Raw genomic sequence first — 26,326 nt, 5'->3', positions numbered from 1 at the left:
AGCGGAGAATTGGTTCCTCACATGAGTGGTCAATATATGACTGTGGTGAAACCTTGCCTGCTTTCTTTGGTGCAGCCGCAGGTTGGAATAGAAGTGCCAACAGACTGAATATGTCCAGAGCTAGAATGGTAACGTCTGTAGCACTCACAGGTGCAGAATGTTTGCCTATCCACAGTGTAAAGAGTGAATTTGAAATGTAAAGTGGCCAGATTATAACTGGGATATTATGGGTTATAATAAACATGTCAGTTGAGGATATTTGCTGCTAGGGAAACTGGAGGAATCAGCTTATTAGCTCTGGCAACACTACTAAAGCCATTTAACAGTTCTTCAGATTAAACATTATGGTCCATTGCAAATACTCTGAAATGTTTGATACTTTGTAAGCAAGGAATTTCCTGTGTACTTAACAATTATTTGCATCGCCTTGATCTCTCAGAGGTTGTCCACTGCTACTCATCATGATTGATCAAACATTCTGGCTGGCTACATTTTTATTCTGCTAAAGTATTATCTGCACAGGACAGTAAACACCCATTAACCAATCTTCAGTAATCAAGAAAGCTCCTTTTTTACCTCGTCAATTTAAATTTGCTAATGATTAGTTCTTCACGGGTTTGTAAATAATCGACCATTGTTTGCATTACTGCAATAGGTAACCATTTGTGCAAATCAGATTGAAGCAATAAACTGCTGTGTGATAGGTGAAAGGGACTTGGTGCAACTTTATCTGGGTAAAATCTGAGGAGCTTATTGAAATGTTAAGTTGGCTCAGGGTTTCAGCAGCAGATGAATTGCTACAGGGCAGAGAGTAATAATGTTGCAAAGGTGGAAATAGATTGTCTTAGTCATGGATAGGAAAGGAAGGGAAGGACGTTGGGTAAAAGTATTGATAAAGGAGAACGTTGCAATGCAGAAGAGTGATGATGTTCCAGAAGGGTCAAAGATCACATAAGACATGAGAGGAGACAGGTGACTACATCAGAGTGAGACTACACCAGAGTGAGATCTAGAAGCCGAACTGCAAACACTGTGCAGCATATAGGCGGCACGGTAACACTGTTGGTTATAGGTTAGCACTGTTGCTTCACAGTGCCAGGGTCCCAGGTTCTATTCCCAGATTGGGTCACTGTCTGTGCGGAGTCTGCACGTTCTCCCGTGTCTGCGTGGGTTTTCTCCCAGTGCTCTGGTTTCCTCCCACAAGTCCCAAAAGACACGCTGTTAGTTAATTTGGACATTCTGAATTCTCCCTCAGTGTACTCGAACAGGCGTCAGAGTGTGGCGACTGGGAGATTTTCACAGTAACTTCATTGCAGTGTTAATGTAAGCCTACTTGTGACATTAATAAAGATTAAAGGAGGGGGGAAATACCGAACACTGTTCCAGAAGACGGGCATACCTTGCAGACCTTGCTTTCGTCCACACAGGTTCTGAGCAGCTCAATCCTGTTTGACAATTAAAATCTTGAGGCTCCTCCATCACCGTCTGTTTTGGTCAGCAGTAAGAGACAGGAAGATGTGACTGTAAGTGAGACAGGTAAAGGGACCAAGCAGACGAATTCTTAGTGCACATTGAAGTAAATAAATATAATCTGATAGCCATATCGGAGACATGGCTGTAGGAGGAGAAGAATTTGGTCCTGAATATTGAGAGGTACATGACATTCCAGAAGTATAGGAAGCTCTGTAAAGATGGAGGGGTAGCGCTGTTAATCAAGGGTGGCATTGGTGCAATAGTTAGAAATGACCTTGGTTCAGGAAATCAGGATGTTGACTTGGTTTGGGTAAAGGTAAGGAATAGTAGGGAAATAAGTCACTAGTGTGAGTTGTCCATATTCTCCCTAACAGTTAGAAAAATCTAAGACAAAATATACAAGGAGAAAATGGTAAAATACTGCGGATGCTGGAATCTGAAACAAAAACAGAGAAAGCTGGAAAAACTCAGCAGGTCAAGCAGCATCCGTGGGGAAAAAAAGCATCAGGTTGCTTTCATCACGCCATCATGTCGGTTCACAATATTGCCAGATGCGAGCAGGTCAAAAGGTCAGGAACCTACCCACATTGTTTAAATGGCAATTTAAACCCAAATTGAGCCAATGAATCATCTATCTCACTGGAATAATAGTCAAAAGACAATAATACGCCTTCAAGGTGATATTCACGGCAGGTGGAGAGTCTGTTTTGAAGGGTAAACAGTTTGCTTGGGTTTTTGAATGCAGCTGAGAGTCTTAACTATACAGTTCAAGACCCAAAACTTTAGGGCAGGGGTGGGCAAACTTTTCTGTGCAAGGGACACATTCAGAAATTCACAATTTTAAAGGGCCGCATAGTATATTAAGTAAAATAATTAATATTTAAAATAGCCAAAATAAAAGGTTTTTAAAGAAAAAAAAGCAATTAATTTTTTATTAATTAATATTTTAAAGTAGAAACTTTACATGAAACACATTTATTTGAAAAACAAAGCAACTCAGTTTAAAGAAAAAAAAGCAATTAATTTTTATTAATTAATATTTTAAAGTAGAAACTTCACATGAAACACATGTTGTGCCGAGCAATGATCACCCTACTCAAGTCAACGTATCCACCCTATACCAGTAACCCAACAGCCCCCCCCACCCCACCCCCATTAATCTTAATTTTTAAAAAAAATGTTTTTTTTTAATGACTTGATCTTGGTGGGCCTCATAAAGACCATGGGGCCCGCGGGCCGTAGTTTGCCCACCCCTGCTTTAGGGACTTCTTGGGCGAAATTCTTCCACCCCACGCAGGGTCGGAGAATTGGCGGGAAGCGGCGTTATTTCCGCTCCCGCAGGTTTTCGAATTCTCCCGCCGGTAAAAAGGCGTTGTGCAAATCCCGCCGGCAGCCTGTGAAAACAGCTGGCGCCGGTGGGATTTCATTTTTTTTGCACTGACCTTAAATCTCCGGCCCGGATGGGCCGAAGTCCCGCCGACGTGGCCATGGGTCACGTCGGCGAAAATCACAGTTGATTTAAAACGGCGTCAACCATTGATGATGGTTGACGCTGTTCAGTGTCGGGGGTGGGTTGCGGCATCGGGGGGGGTGGGTTGCAGCATCGGGGGGGGGGGTGGGTTGCGGCATCGGGGGGGGGTGGGTTGCGGCATCGGGGGGGGTGGGTTGCGGCATCGGGGGGGGGTGGGTTCCGGCATCGGGGGGAGTGGGTTGCGGCATCGGGGGGAGTGGGTTGCGGCATCGGGGGAGTGGGTTGCGGCATCGGGGGGGTGGGTTGCGGCATGGGGGGGGGGAGGCATCGGGGGGGGGGGGTTGCGGCCATCGGGGGGTTGCGGCATTGGGGGAGTGGGTTGCGGCATCGGGGGAGTGGGTTGCGGCATCGGGGGGGTGGGTTGCGGCATGGGGAGGCATCGTGGGGGGTGGGTTGCGGCATTGGGGGGGTTTGGGGGCAGCGGCGTGCAGAGAGGGGGGCGACGGATGCCCGGGGCCAACGCACCGTCGCCCCCCCCTCTGCACGCAGGTGCCCCTACCCCAACCCCCTCCCCTCACCACCCCTACCCCCTTCACCACCCCTACCCCCCTCCAACGCCGCACCCCCACACCCCCACCCCCCACTAACGCCGCACCCCCCCCCCACTAACGGAGGAAGGAAGGGGGGGGAGGAGGGAGGGAGGGGGGGAGGAGGAGAGAGGGGGGGAGGAGGAGGGGGGGTGTGGGTACCGGCCTTCAGAGGGAGGGGGACGGGGTGTGGGTACCGGCGTTGGGGGAGGGGGGGGACCCGGCGTTGGGGGGGGGGACCCGGCGTTGGAGGGGGGTAGGTGTGGTGGGGAGGGAGGTAGGGGTGGTGGGGAGGGAGGTAGGGGTGGTGGGGAGGGAGGTAGGGGTGGTGAGGGGGGGGGGTTGAGGTAGGGGTGGTGAGGGGGGGGGTTGGGGTAGGGGGCAGCGGTGTACAGAGGGGGGGCGACGGTGCGTTGGCCCCGGGCATCCGTCGCCCCCCCTCTCTGCCCGCCGCTGCCCCCAAACCCCCCCCCCCCAAATGCCGGAACACACCCCCCCCCCCCCAAATGGTGGAACACACCCCCCCCCACCAATGCCGGAACACACACACCCCCCCACCAATGCCGGAACACACCCCCCCACCCCAAATGCCGGAACACCCCCCCCCCAATGCCGGAACACACCCCCCCCCCCCCCAATGCCGGAACACCCCCCCCCCCCAATGCCGGAACACACCCCCCCCAATGCCGGAACACACCTCCCCCCCCAATGCCGGAACACACCCCCCCCCCCAATGCCGGAACACACCCCCCCCCCAATGCCGGAACACCCCCCCCCCAATGCCGGAACACCCCCCCCCCAATGCCGGAACACACCTCCCCCCCCAATGCCGGAACACACCCCCCCCCCCCCCCCCCCAATGCCGGAACACACCCCCCCCCAAATGCCGGAACACACCACCAACCCCCCCCCCCCCCACCCCCCCCAAAATGCCGGAACACACCACCAAACCCCCAAAATGCCTGAACACACCACCCCCCCCAAATGCCGGAACACACCCCCCCCCCAAATGCCGGGTCTGTCTCTCTCCTCCTCCTCCTCCAAAATACGCCGGGTCTCACCACTTCCGCAGCTGGAGAAACTGACGCGTATCGCGTCAGTCAGCTGCTGGCCCCTCCGGGAATGGAGAATAGCGGCCTTAAAGAAGGCCCCGACGCCGGAGTGATTAACACCGATTTTTTTCGCAGGCAACCCGCGTTACGAAGGGCTACGGAGAATCCAGCCCCTTATTTGTTTGGAAGAGGTACATTGTGGATATTTTCCCATTAAAAGGAATCCCCTTGGGCGGCATGTGGTATGGTAGCTAGCACTGGGACTGTGGCGCTGAGGACCCAGGTTCGAATCCCTGCCTTGGGTCACTGTCCGTGTGGAGGTTGCACATTCTCCTGATGTCTGCGTGGGTTTCACCTCAAACAACCCAAAGACGTGCTGGTTAGGTGGATTGGCCATGCTGAATTGCCCCTGAATTGGAAATGAAAAATAATTGGCTACTCTAAATTTATTTTTAAAAAGAAGAAAAAAAGGGGGCTCCCCTTTCATTCTAAGACCTCTTTTGACGTTTGTTGAATATTCTCCTGTCCGTAACCCAGAGATGAGGGGTGCAATCTCTTGAAGACAGATGGGGTTGTGGCCCCTGTTGGAGACGCATCTTCTCATGAGAAAAGTGAGGAGAAGTGTGAGAGGAATAAGGGATCGTAGAGAGGTTCAGGATGCTTTGTGTTCTCAGGAAGCAGACAGCAAAACGGCAGCCTCCAATGGTCAGGAGGAACCTGGGGCGAAATTCTCCCCTACCCGGCGGGGCGGGGGGTCCCGGCGTGGCGGAGTGCCGCCAACCACTCCAGCGTTGGGCCTCCCCAAAGGTGCGGAGAATTCCGCACCTTTAGAGGCTAGGCCCGCGCCGGAGTGGCTCCCGCTCTGCCGACTGGCGCCAAAACTGGCGCCATTGGCCTTTGGCGCCACACCGCCCGGTGTCGGGGCTGGCCGAAAGGCCTTCGCCGGTCGGCGTGAGTCCGCGCATGCGCCGGAGCGTCAGCGGCCACTGACGTCACCACCGGCGCATGAGCGGTGGAGGGGGTCTCTTCCGCCTCCGCCATGGTACTGGCTTTCGAGGCCAATAACTGGTTTAGTTAAATACCTTCCCTCCATCTCCCAGTTGCAATGAAAGAGTCTTGAAGCCCTTACATACAAACCTTATCCATCAATCCACACATTTATATAATTCCTCCTGTTCTCCCTTAACCTTTGATTTCCTACCTCAACCTTCAGACACACAACATACAATAAGAACATAAGCATCAGGGAATGTTGTTTACTCACAAGACATGCCAACATCATTGAAGTAAAAAGCAGCCATGTGCACCTATTCATGACTAATGTGGATATTTATAAAGACATTAATGAGTGCAGCTACACGGGGAAAGGCGGCCGATCTGCCACCTCCTTTGGCTTGGATGGCTTTGCTGGGGGCCTCTGTGTGGCTGTGGTGTTGAGTGGCCCAACAGTCCAGGAGATTCTTGCTGAAATGCATGCGAATCTTCAGTTGCCGCGGCAATGGTCGAGGCCTTGTGTCAATGGACAGAACAGATGCTGCCCCCATCAGAAGTACCTCCAGAGGAACTTCCAGATGGAGACAGCTGCTGTTCATCCGCCACCACTCGGACACATTGATCCTCTATGTCCGGTGAGGTTCCAGCAGTTGGGTATGTGACCAAGCTCCCAGCTCCCCTGTTGCCTGGGGTCTGTGTCACTAAGCTCAGAGCCAGGGCGATGGTGTGCAGGTCAGAGTGCATCCAGACGATTGCATCTGTAATGCATTCAGTTTGCCCCTCCAGGTCAGTTGCCAGTCTGTCCACTGAGGAAGATTTTGTGTCTGAAGAGTTGGTGATCACAGCGCTCCACATTCCATCCTAGAGCATGTTAATCCTCTGGTATACCCACCAAATCTTCACTGAGCTCATGCTGAACATGCAGTATCTGCCGACTTATGGACAACACCAAAGGTTCATCACCTGACTTGGAATCCGTCTCTGGATAACTGCAAACACTCCTCCGGCTGCCTGAGGCCTGCTCTAACACTGTCTGGCAGCAGCATATGCAAATGTGAAGTGCCCTCAACAGTGAGGGCACTTCACATTTACCCCCAACGGAGATGCTGAACCTTGCTGAAGAGCAAGTAGTGCTGGGTGCAGAGAGATGATGTGACACTGCACTCTCCGAGTGTTCCTCCTTGGAAGCGGGGGAAGGTTACTGCATGGCATCTGCTGCAGCCTGCCCTGAAGAGGCTTTTCCCGAAACAGAGATCAGTAAGGGGGTAATTGGGAATCAGGTTATTTGAAGCATCACCCTTATCACACAATTCACATAACCCTTTTTATGGCCTGATATGCATGAATGAACTCTGCAGACTATGGGCGGGATTTTCCATTTCTGAAAATAAGTGTCATGCTACGGAACTTTCACAACATGTTTACTGCTGGGCTGGGGCATGGTGCAAAATCACGCTCGGAAGCCAATTATGCATAGGCAAGTATCTCTCCAAATCATATGACAGAGCGGAAACTGATTTGTCTGCCCCACCTTCACCTCTGTTTCCTGTTCATCAGCCAGTCTTCTATCCAAGCTGATAAGTTACCCCTAATCCCATGTGATCTCACATTCTGAATTAACCATCGGTGTGGCACCTCACCAAAGGTCTTCCGGAAGTCCAAATATACAGGCTGGGATTCTCCGAGCCCGCGCTGGGTTGGAGAATCCCGTTTATGCCGAAAATTCCCGCCACGCCGCTCCGACACCGGGCAGCGATTCTCCGCCGACCGGAGAATCGGCACAAGTCACGCGCGCGCGGTTGACGCAGTGCCGGCCGGGGGTTGTTGAAAGAGGCCCCTGCGGAGGTTCTCCACGGTTGACTGGCTGAGTTCCCGCCGAGTTCTGCCGTCGTGGTTCACATATGGTACCACCCAGCTGGAGCTTGAACCCGCGGCCGAGGTGGCCACCCTGGTGGGGGGAGATCAGACTCCGGGGGGGCCTCCACGACGGCCAGGCCCACGATCGGGGACTACCGATCGGCGGGTAAGCGCGATCTTGGGGGGGGGGGGCAGCCTACCTTCTTCCGCGCAGGCCTGCTGTGTCGCTAACCCATGTTGCGCGGCACTGGCGTGTTAATGGCCACCACACGCATGCACCGGTGCGGAAATGGCCACCACGTGCATGCGCCAGTGTGGAAACGGCCATCACATCATGTCTGCCCAACATGATTTAATTTTTCGAAGGAGTGACCTGGGGCGGGATGCTCCGACCCCGCCGTGTCCCGAATTCTCCACCACCAGAGATTCGGCGGGGCCAGGAATCGCGCCGCGCCGGTCAACGGCCCCCTTCCCCGGCGATTCTCCGGCCCACGATGGGCTGAAGTCCCGTCGCTGTCAAGCCTCTCCCGTCGGCGGGAATCAAAACACCAACCTGACCAGGGGGACTGGCGGCGCTGGCAGGTTCCGGGGTCCTGGGGAGGGGGGGCACGGGGCAATCTGGGCCCCGGTGGGTGCCCCCACGGAGGCTTGGCCTGGGAACGAGGCCCACCGATCGGCGGGCGGGCCTGTGCCTTGGGGGAACTCTTTTCCTTCCGCCTTCACCATGGTCTTCACCATGGCGGAGGCGGAAGTGACCCCCTCCCCTGCGCATGCGCCGGGATGATGTCAGCAGACGCTGACGCTCTGGCGCATGCGCGGATTTACGCCGGCCGGCGAAGTCCTTTCGGCTCCGGCTGGAGTGGCGCCAAAGGCCATCTGCGCCAGCCGGCGGAGCGCCAACCACTCCGGCCGGGCCTAGCCCCTCAATGTGAGGGCTTGGTCCTTAAAGGTGCGGAGACTTCCTTCGGCGGCCCGATGCGTGAGTGGTTCACGCCACTCCATCACGTCTGGACCCACCGTCACGCCGAGTAAGGGAAAATCCCGGCCCAGCTGTCTAGATGAGGACAATGCATTTGAGGTAGTCTACTTGGACATCAGCGAGGTTTTTGATAAGGTCCCACATGAGAAACCTATGGCCAAAGTAAGAGCCCACGGGATCAAAAGAAATTTGGCAAATTGGATCCAGAATTCGCTGAGTGACAAGACATAGAGGGTGATGGCCGAGGGTGTTTTTCTGACTGGAAACCTGTGTTCAATGGGGTCCTGCAGAAATCAATGTTGGCCCCTTGCTGTTTGTGGTTTATATAAATGATTTAGACATGAATGTAGGAGGGTTGATCAGTAAGTTTGCAAATTATACAAAAATTGATGGGGTGGTGAATAGTGAGGAGGATTGCTGTAGATTACAGGAGGATATAAACAGGTGGTCAGATGGACTGATCAATGGCAAATGGAATTCAATCCAGATAAGTGTGAAGTCATGCACTTGGACAGGACAAACAAGGCAAGAGAATACATGTTGAATGGCAGGACCTTGGGAAGCACTGAGGATCAGAAGGACCTTGGTGTTCTTGTACACTGATCCCTTAATTTAGCAGGGCAGGTGGATACAGCGGTTAAGAAGGCATATGGTATACTTGCTTTTATTAGCCAAGGCAAAGAATTTAAGAGCAGGGAGATTATGCTGGAACTGTATAAAACTTTGGTTGGCCCACAGCTAGAGTATTGTGTGCAGTTCTGGAATCCTCATTATAGGAGGGATGTGATAGCACTGGAAAGGATGCAGAGGAGGTTTACCAGGATGTTGCCTGAGCTTTAGTTATGAAGAAAGATTGGGTAGACTTGGGTTGTTTTCCTTGGAGCAGAGGAGACTGAGGGGAAACATAATTGAGATGTATAGAATTCTGAGGGGCATAGATAGAGTAGACAGGAATAAGCTATTCCCCTTGGTGGATGGATCAATGACCAGGGGGCACAGATTTAAGGTCAGAAGAAGGTTTATAGGGGATGTGAGGAAAATCATTTTCTCCCAGAGGGTGGTGGGAGTCTGGAGCTCACTGCCTGAAAGGGTTGTGGAGGCAGTTCTGCAACTATAGGCCAGTCATTTAGGAGCAATGTTCGAGCTTGTGGATTAAAAGAGACAGCAGCACATGGATATGAAATTGGCTGACTGACTGGAAACAAAGAACAGTGGGGAACTTATCTTTTAGGACTGGATGATGGTTTATAGAGGAGTTCCCCAGGAATCCTGTCAGAACTCCCTGCTCTTCCTAATGAATATTAATTATCTGGACATTGGCTTACTGGACACAGTTATAAAATTTGCAGTTGGTGCTGAACTTCAAACTGTTGTGCATTGTGAAAGGGGTAACGTGGAACTCCAAAAGGACTTCACATGTTGGTAGATCGGGGAGACAAGTAGCAGGTGAAATTTAATGCAGAGAAGTGCAAAGTGATTCATTTTACCAGGAGGAATGCTGAGAAATAATGGCTTGTTACTTCCAGTTGAGTGACAATTGAGTGGAGAGGTTTCGCATTTACTAGTCCTCACAATTTGGTGAAGGTCACACAACAGCAGGTTTGGCCCAGAGGGTCCTCATGCCAATAAGACCCCAGCTGGGTATAGAGCTGCCGTTAATTCTGAGCCATTTACTATCAGCTCTAGGCAGAGTTAGGGAAGAGGGGAGAAGAGTTGAGGAGGATGCCTCCAAGGAGTGTGCAGGTGAATGGAAGCCAACCTGCAATTGCAAACCTCCATCCTCCCAGGAGGATGGACCTGCCTGGCAAGGGCTCATGTGGTTAGCCCTTAGGTGGTGAGCTGGGTTGGACAGATAGAAGGTTCACTTACCCAGGCCACAGTGATCAGTTGGGATGGCCTCTTGAGGCCATCCCTGGGGAAAAAGAACTGCCTCCAGCAGATACTCCCAAGGATCTGGGGCTAAAATGGGAGCCATGGCTTGCAGCCTTCTCCTACTCATCCTTTCCTTCTTCTCAATAACCAAGGCCTGTCCCGATGCCTTTCAAATATGGTGCCCGAACACGATGGTGGGACATGCGACTTCCTGCCCGCCTCACCGAGAAGCTTGTCATGGAACTCACCCATGTATACTTAATTAGGTTTGGAGTGCATGATCGTACATAAATGCCTGCCACATTCAGTGGGGTGAATTACTCCCACTTTCTCATCCTGCTGCAGAACGTATGGCGTGAGGAGAATGTTCTACCAGATGGGTCAAATGGCCTCCTTTTGTGCTGTAACTATGATTCTGTGATTCATTATGTGGTCCGAAGTGCTTCTTGAAGTCATATAAAACACAAGATTGTAAACAGTCCGATTTCGCCACAGGCATCTGCTAGTAAGCAGAATGGAGTCAGTGGCTAAGGAATACAGGTTGTGGCAAGTGCAAAGGCAATGACTTAGATCTTTCCAATATTAAGTGGAGAACCTTACTGTTTATCTAGTACCGGATGTCAGATACGCAATCTGATCATTTCAAGACAGTAAGTGAGTTGAAAACTAATTTTGTGCTCTGATGATGTTGCCAAGGGGCAGCTTGTTGATGAGAAATAAGATGGGATGAGGATAAATCCTTGGGAGACAACTGAGACAATGGGGTGGGAAAGTGAAGAGGAGTCATCGAAAGTGGCTCACTGGCTAAAATTGGGTAATGAAACAAGAGCAGTCCCAACAACATATATTTGCAGGAGGTTACACAGAAAGAAAGAAATATTGACTGCATTTTACAACATAGTAGTGCGTAAATTAAGTATAATTTATTTCATCCCTAGGGAAAACTTTGTTTACATTGACATAGCATATAAGGACCTCAACTATGAAATGACCCAGCAGCAGAAGGCACTGCCACTTACTGCACTTATTGGTGAGTTACACTCTACTATTCCTCCCAACGTGTTTCCATTCTGAGCACACAATGGGGAAATAATATTTAATGATTAAAGTAAAATTTCAAATGCTCTCCTGAATATAACGCTGCACCTATTTTCCTTGCCAGAATTTATGGCAAAACTGTACTTCACAGAAGTAATCAACTGAACATGTAATAATCTAAATTAATCTTTCATGGTAACATTGCAGCAAGAGCACACTATTCAATCGCTTGACACAAATCTGCCAATTAAATTGATTGTGGTTGATCTGTATGGTAACTCCGTTTATCACAGAATTGCTGCGGTGCGGAAGTAGCCCGTCATGTCTGCACCGGTCCCCCATTATGACTCAGGGCCATTCTCCTGCCTTTTCCCCATATCCCTGCACATAGTTCCTATTCAAATAATCATCAAAAGCCCTCTTCAATGTCTCGACTGAATCTGATCCAGGCAGTGGATTCCACACCTTGTGTGAAGTAGTTATTTCTCACAGCATATTTGCTTCTTTTACAAATCACATTAAACCTGTGCCCTTTCATTCTTCGTCTTTTTACGAGCAGAAACAGTTTTCCCCTATTTACATTGTCCAGCCCCCCCCCCCCCCCCCCCCACCATGATTTTGAACATCTCTATCAAAACACCTCTTAGCCTTCTTCTATTCAAGCAGCGCATAAGAACATAATCAGAACTAGGCAATTCCACCATTCAGTACGATTATGACTGATCTCATCTCAGCCTCAACTCCACTTTCCTGCCCATTCTACAAAACCCTTCAACTCAATACTAATTAAAAATCTGCCGATCTCTTCCTTAAATTTACTCATTTTCCGGCATTCACCGCACTCTCGGATAATGAATTCCATAGATTTATGATCCTTTGATAGAAGTCATTTCTTTTCATCTCTGTTTTAAATCTGCTACCCCTTATCCTAAAACTATGGCATCTCATTCGAGATTGCCACAAAAGAGGAAACATTCGCACTAAGTGATTCATAGAACATAGAACATAGAACAGTACAGCACAGAACAGGCCCTTCGGCCCTCGATGTTGTGCCGAGCCATGATCACCCTACTCAAACCCACGTATCCACCCTATACCCTTAACCCAACAACCCCCCCTTAACCTTACTTTTATTTGGACACTACGGGCAATTTAGCATGGCCAATCCACCTAACCCGCACATCTTTGGACTGTGGGAGGAAACCGGAGCACCCGGAGGAAACCCACGCACACAGGGGGAGGACGTGCAGACTCCACACAGACAGTGACCCAGCCAGGAATCGAACCTGGGACCCTGGAGCTGTGAAGCATTTATGCTAACCACCATGGAAAAATTTCTGGTTTTGGGAGAGTTTGGCAGTGAGTTTCACGACGGCCATGTTGCCGAGATCGCGGCCCATATTCAACTGCACTTAGTGCCAAAAATGAGCCCCCATGAGATTCTTGATATTCATCCCCTGATCCACCCGGCTTGTGCCTCAGTAGCAGGCCACTAACAAGGGGGAGCTCCCTCGCTGTTCATTCCCTGTCAACACACAAGCATGGATGGCAGCGCACAGACCTACTCATCACTTTGGGGATGCCAACCTGGCCAGGCTTCTCGACACTGTGGATGAGAGGTGGTCTAACCTGTTCCCCAAGGGGCTTGGAGGACCAGCAGCAGGGTCAGCAATGATAGCGGCTGTCAGTTTGGGCAGCATGACCAGGAGGACCGCTATCCAATGGAGGAAAAAGACAAACAACCTCCAATGAGCTGCAAGGGTAAGTTACCACCTCCCTCCTGGCATCAGTTCCGCATGCCAACCCTCCAATTCCTAAACTGCTCCCACCCCTCAAATCACTGGATAACACCTGGCACCTTCCCCACATCTGATCTTTGTGCTTGGTGCCCCCGATCCATCAAGTATTCAGTTTAAAGCCCTATCTACAGCCCTAGTTATGCAATTAGCCAGGACTCTGGTCCCAGCACGATTCAGGTGAAGACCAGCCCATTGGGAAGTGTTCCCTCCTTCCCCAGTACTGGTGCCAATGTCCCATACATTTGAATCCATTTCTCCCACACCAGCCTTTGAGCCACGCATTCACCTCTTTAATCTTATTGACCCCACGCCAATTAGTTTGTGGCTCAGGTAGTAATCCGGAGATTATTAGCGTTTTGGTTTTGCTTTTTAATTTAGCCCCTAGCTGCTCATATTCCCTCAGCAGCACCTCTTTCCTTTTTCTACCTATATCGTTGCTGTCTACGTGGACCACAAGAACTGGATCAGTACCCTCCCACTCCAAGTTCCATTGCAGCCCAGATGAGATACCCATAACCCAGGCATCAGGTAGGCAACACAACCTTCGGGACTCTCAATCCTGGTCTCAGAGAAGAGTATCTATGCTCCCAACTATACTATCTCTAATTGCAATTACATTTCTCTTCTCTCCCCCCACTTGAATGGCTCCCTGTACCACGGTGCTATTAGTTAATTTGCTCATCGTTCCTACAGGCCCCAATCTGGTCCAAACAGGGAACAAAATCTCAAACCTGTTGGACAAGGACAAGGGCTGAGGCTCCTGCAACCCTATCTCCTGGATCCTCTACTTGCCTCACTCATAGTCACACCCTCCTGTCCCTGACCATTGGCTGAATTCAAGTTGTTAATCTAAGGGATCTGACTGCCTTTTAAAACACAGCATCCAAGTAATTCTTCCCTTCCCCGATGTGTTGCGGCGTCAGAGGCTCAGACTGCAGCTCATCAACTCTAAGCCAAAGTTCCTTGAGCAACCAACACTTGCTGAAGGAACAACACATTACCTTGCCCTGCGTCCCTATTTGGTTAATTACATCTTAATTTGTGTTTAGTTTAATTTCTGACTGGTCTTTAGCTTTTTAATCTGTAAAATATTTCTACTTTTTACCTTCTACCTGAGAGCAAATAAGAATAGGTAATTCAAATGAGCAGTTACTAACCAGTGGGTGAACATGGCTTTCCCGTTATATCACTCTGTTTTCTTCACTTTGTTTATGCTGAGCTCCTCCCCGCAGCTCCAAACTCCCTCCCCCCCCCCCCCCCCCCCCCCCCCCCCCACCACCACCCCCACCCTCCTCCAACAAAACAACCCCCTGCTGTTTGTACTCACCGGGTTCACCTTTCTCCACGCTATTTCTCACTCTGAAGCAGCTCTGCCTTCCCCCGCTGTTTTAACTCACCGGGCCTGCCTCCCCCCTGCCCTGTTTCTCACTCTGGAGCTGCTCTGCCTTCCCCCGCTGTTTTAACTCGTCGGGTCCGACTCTCTCCACACTGTTTCTCACTCTGAAGCTCCTCTCCCTGCCTCGCTGTTTTAACATCCCGTGCCTGCCTCTCTTCATGCTGCACAGTCCCAATATCTCCAATCTATCCTCATAACTGAAGTTTCTCATCGCTGAAACCATTCTTGTCAACCTCTTCTGCACTCTCTCCAAAATGTTAACATCCTTCTTATAGAGTGACATCCAGAACTGTACACATTACTCCAGCTGAGGTTCAACTAGTATCTTGTATAAGTTCAGCACAATCTCCTTGCTCCTGAACTCTATGTCCCTATTAATAAAGCCCAGGATACTATATGCTTTATTAACTTCTCTCTCCACCTGTTCTGCCACCTTCAATAATCGTTGCACATGTACACCCTGGTCCCTCTGTTCCTGCACCCAATTGAGATATTTACCCTTTATTTTATGTCGTCAATCCACATCCTGGGCGGCATTCTCCCCTACCCGGCGTGACGGAGGGTCCCGGAGTAGGGGAGTGGCGCCAACCACTCAGGGGTCGCGCCTCCCCAAAGGTGGGGAATTCTCCCCACTTTTGGGGGCCAGCCCCGCGCCGGAGCGGTTAGCACCAGAAGACTGGCGCAAAAAACCTGCGTCCCCGGTGCGGGGCTGGCCGAAAGGCTTTCGCCGGTCCGCGCATGCGCCGGCAGTGACGTCAGCGGCAGCTGGCCGGCGCATGCGCGATGCGGGGTTCTCTTCTGCTTCCGCCATGGCGGAGGCCGTGGCGGCACGGAAGGAGAAAGAGTGCAGCCAGGGCACTGGCCCGCAGTCTGAGTGGGGGGCCCCGATCGCGGGCCAGGCCACCGTGGGGGCACCCCCCGGGGTTCGATCTCCCCCCCAGGACCCCGGGGGCCTGCTCGCGCCGCTGAGCCCGCCGTTCCAGAGGTGGTTTAAACCTTGGCGGCGGAAGAGGCCTCCCAGTGGCGGGACTACGGCCCATCCGGGCAGGAGAATCGCCGCAGGGGCCTCTCCGATCGGCGGGGCGAGATTCCTGCCCCCTCCACTTCCCGGGTGGCGGAGAATCTCTGCCACGGCGGGGGCGGGATTTTAGGCGCCCCCAGGCGATTCTCCGACCCTGCGTGTGGTTGGAGAATTTCGCCCCCTGGCTGAGGATTGGTAGCGCAAATCAGTTGCAATTCACCTCTGGCAGGAGTGTCCTCCAAATGGAGAATCTTGCCCAACATTTCCAAAAGTAGTCCAAAAGTAGAAGGTAAGTTTGTCGAATGCTTTTGCAATAACTTTCTGGAACAATACATGATGGAACCAAACAAAAATTAAGCTTTTTTAGATCTAGCATAGTGTAGTGAAACAGGTTCAATTGATAATCTTATAGTAAAAAATTCTCAGGAAAGCAAAGTGATTATAATATAACTGAATCCATATTAATTTAGAAAGTAATACACTCCTAGTCCAAGAGAAGAACCTACTGCTTACACAGAACCAATTATACTGCTAAGAGGAAGAGCTGGTTGAGGCTGTTTGGATAAATAGACTAAAAGCTATAGTAGTGAATAAACAGTGGCAAACATTTATGCAAATTACAATTTTTAATTCAATGTGAATAATGTTCAGAAATCAAAAAAAGAAAAGAAAAGAAGAGAAACGTTAACAGGAAATATAACTTAGGATCGAGGTGTTAAGATTCAAAACAGAGGTATAAAAGCCAACATAAGTGTACTTTACCTGAATGCTCGTAGTATTCGGAATAAGGTAAATGAGTTGATGGCGCAAATCATCGTGAATGACTATGATTTAGTGGCCATTACTGAAACATGGTTAAAGGATGGTCACGACTGGGAGTTAAATATCCGAGGGTATCAAACTATTCGGAAGGACAGAATGGATGGTAAGGGAGGTGGTGTAGCTCTGTTATTTAAGGATGACATCCAGGCGATAGTAAGGGATGACATCGGTGCTATGGAGGATAAGGTTGAATCCATCTGGGTGGAAATCAGGAATAGTAAGGCGAAAAAGTCACTGATAGGAGTAGTCTATAGACTATCAAATAGTAACATTATGGTGGGGCAGGCAATAAACAAAGAAATAACTGATGCATGCAGAAATGGTACAGCAGTCCTCATGGGGGATTTTAATCGACATGTTGATTGGTTTAACCAGGTCAGGCAAGGCAGCCTTGAGAAGGAGTTTATAGAATGTATCCGCGATAGTTTCCTAGAACAGTATGTAATGGAACCTACAAGGGAACAAGCGGTCCTAGATCTGGTCCTGTGTAATGAGACAGGATTGATTAATAATCTCATAGTTAGGGATCCTCTCGGAAGGAGCGATCACAATATGCTGGAATTTAAAATACAGATGGAGGGTGAGAAGGTAAAATCAAAAACTAGTGTTTTGTGCTTAAACAAAGGAGATTACAATGGGATGAGAGAAGAACTAGCTAAGGTAGATTGGGAGCAAAGACTTTATGGTGAAACAGTTGAGGAACAGTGGAGAACCTTCCAAGCGATTTTTCACAGTGCTCAGCAAAGGTTTATACCAACAGAAAGGAAGGACGGTAGAAAGAGGAAAAATCGACCGTGGATATCTGAGGAAATAAGGGAGAGTATCAAATTGAAGGAAAAAGCATACAAAATGGCAAAGATTAGTGGGAGACTAGAGGACTGGGAAATCTTTAGTGGGCAACAGAAAGCTACTAAAAAAGCTATGAAGAAGAGTAAAATAGATTATGAGAGTAAACTTGCTCAGAATATAAAAAAGATGGTAAACATTTCTACAAATATATAAACCAGAAAAGAGTGGCTAAGGTGAATATTGGTCCTTTAGAGGATAAGAAGGGAGACTTATAATGGGAGATGAGGAAATGGCTGAGGAACTAAACAGGTTTTTTGAATCGGTCTTCACAGTGGAAGACACAAATAACATGCCAGTGACTGATAGAAATGAGGCTATGACAGGTGAGGACCTTGAGATGATTGTTATCACTAAGGAGGTAGTGATGGGCAAGCTAATGGGGCTAAAGGTAGACAAGTCTCCTGGCCCTGATGGAATGCATCCCAGAGATGGCTAGGGAAATTGCAAATGACTAGGGATAATTTACCAGAATTCACTAGATTCTGGGGTGGATTGGAAATTAGCAAACGCGACTCCACTGTTTAAAAAAGGAGGTAGGCAGAAAGCGGGTAATTATAGGCCAGTGAGCTTAACTTTGGTAGTAGGGAAGATGCTGGAATCTATCATCAAGGAATAAATAGCGAGGCATCTGGATGGAAATTGTCCCATTGGGCAGACGCAGCATGGGTTCATAAAGGGCAGGTCGTGCCTAACTAATTTAGTGGAATTTTTTGAGGACATTACCAGTGAGGTAGATAATGGGGAGCCAATGTATGTGGTATATCTGGATTTCCAGAAAGCCTTTGACAAGGTGCCACACAAAAGGTTGCTGCATAAGATAAAGATGCATGGCATTAAGGGTAAAGTAGTAGCATGGATAGAGGATTGGTTAATTAATAGAAAGCAAAGAGTGGGGATTAATGAGTGTTTATCTGGTTGGCAATCAGTAGCTAGTGGTGTCCCTCAGAGATCAGTGTTGGGCTCACAATTGTTTACCTGTGTTGCTACTGTATAGTTGCAGCGGGTTCATTTGCCAACAAATCAGCATTCACTTCTCACAAAATATCCTTTCCTTTTACATTTGGTATTCTTGTGAATTGTCCTGATGAGTATCAGATGAAAAGCTTTGACTAAATGTCTTTTTTTCAGCAACATTTACCATATTCTTAAGATGTGAAAGGACAGGCTTATTGGCAGGTTTAGTGGATACTTAATGGGTAAATACTCCAACTTCACACTGTATTAAATGTGTGAATGCGCAATCTCATGGAGGATATTATTAGAGTGAAGCTCCTGGAGGAATAGAGTGACTTGGTCCTGACTGCCATGGTTAACTGCATATATGTGGACGTCAGAGGTTTCTGTCTGATTTAAGACAGATTAACATTGAAGCTGATAGTCTAACATTTTTGCTATCTCAAAATTCGAGCTGTATCTGTATTCAAGCATTCAGCATCAAACCAGGTAATCCTGGCAGAGAATACAAGTGATTTAATAGGTTAAGTTAAATGATGCTAAGTTACAAAATTTGAGGCCTTCGGCTAAATTAATCAATTTAGTTTATTGGAAGAATGTTCAATTAACAAAAACCTGAAATAACTGTGATATAACACAGAAATACCTTATGCAGTTGTCAAGTTAATAGGATATAATAAATTAAAATAATTTACTATTTATAGGTAATTTGTTTATTGTTCTTGATTACATTATTTCTATCTTCTTTTCACAGGAGACATTGGGGGTCAACTTGGTCTATTCTGTGGTGGAAGCGTGATCACTGTCATTGAAATCCTAGAATATCTTCTCACCAAATTCTATTGGATGTGTATAGTTTGGTTACTGAAACCATCAAAAGTGTCAAATACAATTAATGACATTCAAAATCCTCCTGCAAAAGAGAAAAAGCAGTTAGCTACCAAATAGATAGCAGAATGGATCTGGTTATTTCACCATAGGCTATAATGCTCCATGAATTTGAATTGTAAAGATTTGATAGAAAGATTTTTCATAGAATCATGAAATCCCGACAATGCAGAAGGAGACCATTTGGCCCATCGAGTCTGCACCGACCCACCGAAAGAGCATCCTAGCTAGGCCCACGCACCCACCCTATCCACAGAACCCCATCTACCTTTGGACACTAAACGACAATGTAACGTGGCCAATCCACCTAATCTGCAGATTTTTGCACTTGAATTTGTAGTCTGAGTATACATTTTGAACATTTAATGAGGCAAATCCCAATTATTGTGCATACATGTTCCCTTTATTACATAGGAGACTCTGCACAGAAACGGCTATTACAGGCAACTAGCCAATACCAGCTTTGATGCTGTAGGCGAGCCTCCTCCCAAATTTCCCCACCCAACTTTTATCAGCATAATTCTCCATTCTCTACTCCATGACTTAAATACATCTAAGCTATTCATATCAACCACTTTCTGTTGTAATGAGTTCCACATTCTAACCACTCTCTGGGTTAATAGGTTTCTCCAAAATTCCCTATTTAGTTTCTTGATGGCTGTCGTATATGGTTGGTCTTTATTTTTACTCTTCCTCACAAGTGCTAACAATCTCTGTGTCAATTGTGTCAAAAGGTTCCATAATTTTAAAGAAATCAATTAAAGACATCATCCTTCAGCCTTCACGTTTCAAGAGAATTGAAATCCAGCCTGTTCATCCTTTCCTGCGAGGTATCAACCCACAATCCTGGTATAATCCTTGTAAAACTTTTTTGCATCCTTTTCAGCACCTCTATATCTTTTTCATAGTTTTCAGAATTGTACACCGTACACCAGGTGTATTTTGACCAAAGTTTGCCCAAGTTTACTGCCAAATCCTGAGCCCGGCCAAAGCCTACCACATCGGGGATCTGGTTTTCCCAGGAACCCTATGAGAATACCCGCTCCCCCGCTGAAGAGGGCAGAGTGAACTAGGAATTCATGTTATAAAGCTGGCCGGCTCAGTATTGGCTGGCACTAACTCGGATGAATCGCCCAGGCTAGGGTTCTGCTGTACAACTCAATAAACCTCTTGTTTAACTCTGCAACTTGGTCTGGACTACTTCCTTGTGGCGTTCACAATACTGGCAATGAGGAGAACTACCAGTCCCCCGTTGAGGCTGAAGCCTTCCTACTCAGCCACCTCCTGGGACTTCCGTTGCTGGTCAGGGCCCACAGCCTGTTGCGATGCCTCTGTTCGGCTGATTGGACGCATTTGGTGCAGGGATCGAAGGATGCTATGGAGAGAGCACGTGCAACTACTTTCATGCCAATAATATCACGGATGACGAGCGGCAGACGGTGATCTTGCTGACGATGTGTGGGGCTCAGACGTATGGGGTTATCTGCAACCTCACATATCTGGGTGTGCCAAACATCCATACTTTTGACTAGCTGGTAGAAATCGTAAGGTGGCATTTTAGACTCCCTGCCTCCGTGATCATTCAGCAATACCATCTGAATACAACGGAACGCGCCCCGGGTGAGTCTGCGGCAGACTTTATGACAAAGCTACATTGGCTCACTGTGTTTTGTGTGTATGGGGCCTCCCTCGTGGGCAATGCGGAGACCCACCGGTTCCTGATTGAGCCCACTTTGACACCTCAACAGGCGCTCCTGATCACCCTGTCTCGGGAAAGCCCAGAGCGCAGTGTTCAGGAGATCCAGGGTATAGAGGTCAACATTCTGGGATGCGGAGCAATGCGCGGCATCTCCCTGCCTGGTCAGGTAGACAACGGGGCCCAGGCAATTAGTTACCGAACCACCCTCCGCAGCTGGAACATTTTCCTGGACTGGCCGAGGGTGATGTGACTTCATGTGCAATGTGCAGCTGCCAATGTCGGGGTGTCCACAGACAACGTGGGCCCGTGCAGTTCCATCTCCCTAGTCGGGGTTGGTGCCATCTCAGGGACAGTGCTTACCACTTGGACGCTCTAGATGAAGAGGAGGCCGAGCTGCAGCTCTATTGCTTGGCGGCACCCCATGTGGTCCCCCTCCAGATCCCTGTGCAGGTAAATGAGCACTGGCTGTGTATGGAACAAGATACTGGGTAGGCCATGTCAGCAGTGGGCCAGAGCACGTTCAACCATATTCAGTAAGGTGTTCGAACATTGACTTTGGCGACCACCTTGGCTCGTCTGGCTACATATGTTATGGAGCAATTGCAGATTCTGGGGACGGTGCAGACTCCCATTGTTATTGGTTGTCAAGTGGTCCAACTCCCCCTGATTGTGGTTTAAGGAGATGGCCCCAGCCTCCTGGAGCGTGATTGGCTCCGCCACCTTCACTTGGGCTGGCACCGCATCTTACAGATCGGGTCCGGAGGACTGGGCGCTGTGCTCGGGAAGTTCCTTGAAGTTTTTCAACCCTGTCTTGGGACCATCCAAGGTGCCATGGCCGACATCCAAGCTGATCTGGAGGCTCATCCTGGGTTATTAAGGGCACGACCCTTGCCCTATGCTTTAGTGGACAAAGTGAACATGGAGCTTGACTGCCTGGAGAACCTGGGTATCATTCGGCTAGTGTGGTTTTATGATTGGGCGGCATCGGTGATTCCGGTTCTGAAGCTAGACAGGACCATATGGCTCTGCGACTATAAACTGACGGTTAATTCCGCCTCCAGATTGGACCGCACCCCATGCCCCACATCATGGATCTGTACACCAAACTCACTGGCGGAAGCACATTTACAAAGCTCGATATGAGCAACACCTACCTGCAGCTGGTACTGGATGAGTCCTCGTGAAAATATGTCACCTCAATTTTGGGGTTTCATCAGCTTGCACAATATTTCAACGCGTAATGGAAGGTATATTGTAAGGCCTACTGAGGGTTGCTGTATACCTTGATGGTATTCTGGTCATAGGCACGACAGAACAGGAACATTTGCGGAATCTGGAGGCTTTGCTCCGACGGTTTGCTAAGTTTGGCATACGCCAGCGGCAGGCAAAAGGTGTGTTCCACGCCATGTGGGGTCATCTACCGAGACTACCACGTGGATCGTGTGGGATTACACGTGATGGAAGACAATATGTGTTCCATACCATTTGCCCCCACTCCGACGGACACGATGAAACTCTGCTCATTTCTAGGCTTGGTGAATTACTACAGCAAGTTTGTTCCGAGCCTGCTGGCGATACTGGACACTCCACACCTCCTTCTGAAGGATGCGGTCCAGGAGGCTGCTTTTCGTCAAAGCAAATGACAGCTATCCTCATCTGGCGCCTGTTATATTTTAAATGACTTATCTAAAATATATATATATTACTCTTGAATCCACCAGGATGATAAAATGACCCCAATGATAAAATGTTGAAATATGAACTATTGAATGAGTAATAAAATAATGAACTGTGAGTTATTTTACTCAATACTAAACTAACAATAAAGAATTAAAGTACAATACAGATAACTATATAACTATACACTATTATAACAAACTAGTTCTAACTTATCCCACTCTAGCTATTCTATGTCTTGCTTGTTCACTGTTCTGAATCACATCATCATCTGAGAAAAGGCGGGAAATCAGTATCTGACTGTGGTGTTCTAGTGGAGCCATCTAGTGTTGAAATGACTGTACTACATTTACATGCATTGATCATGTATATTGATATCTGAATATCACAACAGCGCCTTGAGAATGACCCGGGTAAACCCCTGATAGTCACTTGAGACGCATCACCTTATGGGATCAGGGCAGTCCTGGCCTATCGGATGCCGGATGGTAGTGAGCGACTGATCACTTTCTCATCCTGTACCAGCCTCCCTGAACAGGTGCCGGAATGTGGCGACTAGGGGCTTTTCACAGTAACTTCATTTGAAGCCTACTTGTGACAATAAGTGATTTTCATTTACATTTTTCATCCCAGACGCGCAGATAGAAAAGGAGGGGTTAGCGGTGGTCTTTGGTATTAAAAAGTTCGACCAGTACATCGACGGTTGCTATTTTACTCTTGTTACAAATCACAAACCCCCCCGGGTTATATTTTGCAAAGATAAGGTGATTTCACCCAAAGCGCCGGCACACATCCAGCGGTGGGCTCTGTTGTTCACTGCTTCTGAGTGTTCTTTGGGGCATTGGCCGGAGACTCAGCGCATGCTGATGTGCTGAGCCAACTGCCCCTACCAGTGACAACCTCACCTCCCAATCCAATGGATGACATAGTGACAATGTTGAGTTTTATGTACTCCATACAAATCACTGCGTCTCGTATCCGCAAATAGACCTGGACGGGTCCCATCCTTGCCCAGGTGCAGCATCTCATTCTCATTGGTGGTCAGCATCATCAGATACCCAGGGAGCTGTGGGCCTTCTCTACCAGGATGTCCAAGTTTATGATCGAAGACTGGGTCCTGCTGTTGGACACGGGGGTTGCGATCCTGGCTAAGGGGCAGGTGCTCGTGTTACAGGACCTGCACTTGGGCACCCAGGGGCGGCCAAGATGAAATTGCTGAATGAAGATGAAGATGAAGGAGCTATGTATGGTGGCCGGGACTCAATGCTGACATCGAGATGATAGCATAACACTATCCCATCTGCCAGGAACACCAGCGGCTCCCCGCCACCGTACCTCCCCATGATTGGGAGTAGCCGGGCTGCTCATGGGCCTGGGTCCACGCGGACTTTACTGGCCTGTTCGCGGGCTCAATGTTTCGACTATTAGTTGACGCCCATTCCAAATTGTTAGAGGTCCATCGGATGATGATCATAACCTGTAATGCGACATTGGAGAAGATGCATCTCTCTTTCTCCACGTAAGGCATTCCTGAGGTCGCCGCAACGGATAATGGGGCAACCTTCATGAGTGCGGACTTTCTGACATTTCTTCAGATCAATGGCATCCAACATGTGAGGACGGCCCTGATCACCCAGCATCCAACAGATTGGCCAAAAGGCCATCCAAACCAGGGCCTCCGCATACAGACGGCAGGCTCCTTGGACACATGCTTGGCCAGATTCTTGATCACATAAAGGACCAAGCCACATATTGTGATGAGAGTGGCTCTGGCGGAGCTATTCATGAGCCGACAGCTCCACACTCGCTTGGGGCTATTACTCCTGGATAATTGAGCAAAGCTGCATTGTGCCCAGGATCAACAGGTATGCGGCCCTTCTCCACATTGTCCGCCCCATCATTTTACCCCGGGAGACGAGGTCTTTGTCCAGAATAATGTCCTCAGTGACAGTTGGCTCTCCGGGACTGTGCTCCGGCAGCCTGTTCCAGACCTCCTTTGTGTCTGCAGCCGGAGGCATGTCCTGTTCCAGAGGATCCAAGGCATGTGGACCGCTGTGCGCCCACTTCTGGATGACCTGTCAGCAATTGTTCTGAGATGGAGTCAGAAACCACTGGGGTGTCTGGTGGAGAGCCGAAAGCACAGGAATTGCCTGCCACTGTCCTACTTGACGTTCCAGTCAGAAAAGACAGGGGGTGGATTCTCCGATTGTTGACACCGAAATTGAGGTCGGCGATTGGCCTTTGAATCCGTTTTTACGCCACAATCAGGGGTGGTGCAGTTTTTCGGATGCTCCGCCGCCTCACAAACGGCATATGCACGCTGTTGGGACGGCCTCAGGACATCACCTGAGACCCTCCACTGATGCTCCACCCCCGATGGGCCGACTTCCCGACAGCGTCGGTCGCGTGTCCTCCCAGTTTTCGGAGACTTCGTGTGGCGCCTGCGGACTGTGTCCACACCACCACAGTCAGGGAACGGAGCCATTCCACTGGCAAGGTGCCTTCGGCGGGGGCTGGGGGGACTGCTGGGTGGTGGTCTGGAGGTGGCAAGGGTGGTTACAGGGGGGCACAATTGGGCAGGCCGGGTCTCCACGCGGCTGGCGCCATGCTGTATGGCGTGGCCTCCGCAGGTCACTGGCGCGTGCATGCGTAGCCACAGCATATAAGGGATGACACTGAGCCTTGTGGGACAGAAGATTGGAGTAGGAGGTAGGAGTGGGAGCTGGCTAGGAGGACTGAAGATAGTGAGAAGATAGTGAGAAAGCAAGAGAATAGTTTAATCTGTTAGTGAGTTGGATGTAGATGAGTATAGTGAGTGTACTTTATGTGTGATCAATCAACTGTTTGTTTCTTAGGGATAAGTGTCAAATCCAGTTAGTAGTGTTTAATCAAAGAGTTTTGTTGGTTTACAAGACTCATTTTCGTTTCTGTTTTAGGAATTCTGTTTAAGAGGGTGGGGGGAAAAAAGTTGATTTTCCGTTTTCGGGTTCTTTTTTCGGTGGATGTTGGCAATGTCCCCTTTTTTTTATTGATGTGTACTTTTGTTGGATGGAGATGTGCTTGTTTGAGTTTCAGTGGGTGGTGCTTTTTTTGTTTTTTCTTGCTGCTGAGTGTTTGCCTGGGATTGTTAGTGGAGGGGAGCGAGGGAACAATAGGTGGGAGACTTCTTGGCGCCGGGGCCACCAAGCTAGCTGGGTGCGCTAGCTCACGGAAGCACAGTGGGGGGTGTGCATATGTTTAGTTTACTAGATGGGTTAGGTTTTAGAGTAGTGTTGCTAGGGGGGAGAGGGGGGAGTGGTTCTGCTGATGAGGGTGGGGCTTTGGGGGAGCGACAGTGAGGAGGTCGGGGGTGGGGGCTGCTGGGGGGGTGGGCCGGAGGAGATGCGGAGCAGGGGCTGGAGGCGGGCCCAAGAAAGGGGATGGCTGATCGGCGGAGGGTGGGGGGCACTCTGCCCCCCCAACTACGATGATCACCTGGAATGTTCGAGTGTTAAATAGGCCGGTAAAGAGGGCACCTGTGTTTGCGCACCTGAGGGGACTGAGGGTGGACGTGGTAATGTTGGAGGAGACGCACCTGAGAGTAGTGGACCAGGTCAGATTGAGGAAAGGCTGGATCAGTCAGGTTTTCCACTCGGGGCTGGATACAAAGACTAGAGGTGTTGTGATCCTGATTAATAAGCGGGTGACATTTGAGGTGGACAGAATAATTTTGGATGTTGGAGGTCGATATATCATGGTTAGTGGTAAGCTACAGGGGATGAAGGTAGTGCTGGTCAATGTATATGCGCCAAATTGGGATGACGTGGAATTTATAAAGAGGGTGCTAGAGAAGATTCCAGACCTGGATTTGCACAAGCTGATCATGGGAGGGGATTCGGCGATTACGATCTCGGACCATG

At 49.2% G+C, this 26,326-nt stretch overlaps 1 protein-coding gene across 1 annotated transcript in view; it reads left to right on the top strand.

Moving 5' to 3' along the window:
* LOC119963314 (acid-sensing ion channel 5-like) overlaps nt 1–19,313 on the top strand; it is a 77,382-nt gene extending 58,069 nt beyond the window's left edge. The window contains exons 8-9 of the mRNA XM_038792289.1: nt 11,223–11,314; nt 18,918–19,313. Of these exons, the coding sequence (XP_038648217.1) occupies nt 11,223–11,314; nt 18,918–19,111 (286 nt within the window). The 3' untranslated portion in view covers nt 19,112–19,313. The remainder of the gene's footprint in view (nt 1–11,222; nt 11,315–18,917) is intronic.
* The last annotated feature ends 7,013 nt before the right edge of the window (nt 19,314–26,326 follow it).

This window comes from Scyliorhinus canicula, chromosome 3 (genome assembly GCF_902713615.1).
Source record: "Scyliorhinus canicula chromosome 3, sScyCan1.1, whole genome shotgun sequence".
NCBI lineage: Eukaryota > Metazoa > Chordata > Chondrichthyes > Carcharhiniformes > Scyliorhinidae > Scyliorhinus > Scyliorhinus canicula.
Note: the sequence above shows the minus strand (reverse complement) of the source record. Positions and strands in the feature narration are given on the sequence as shown.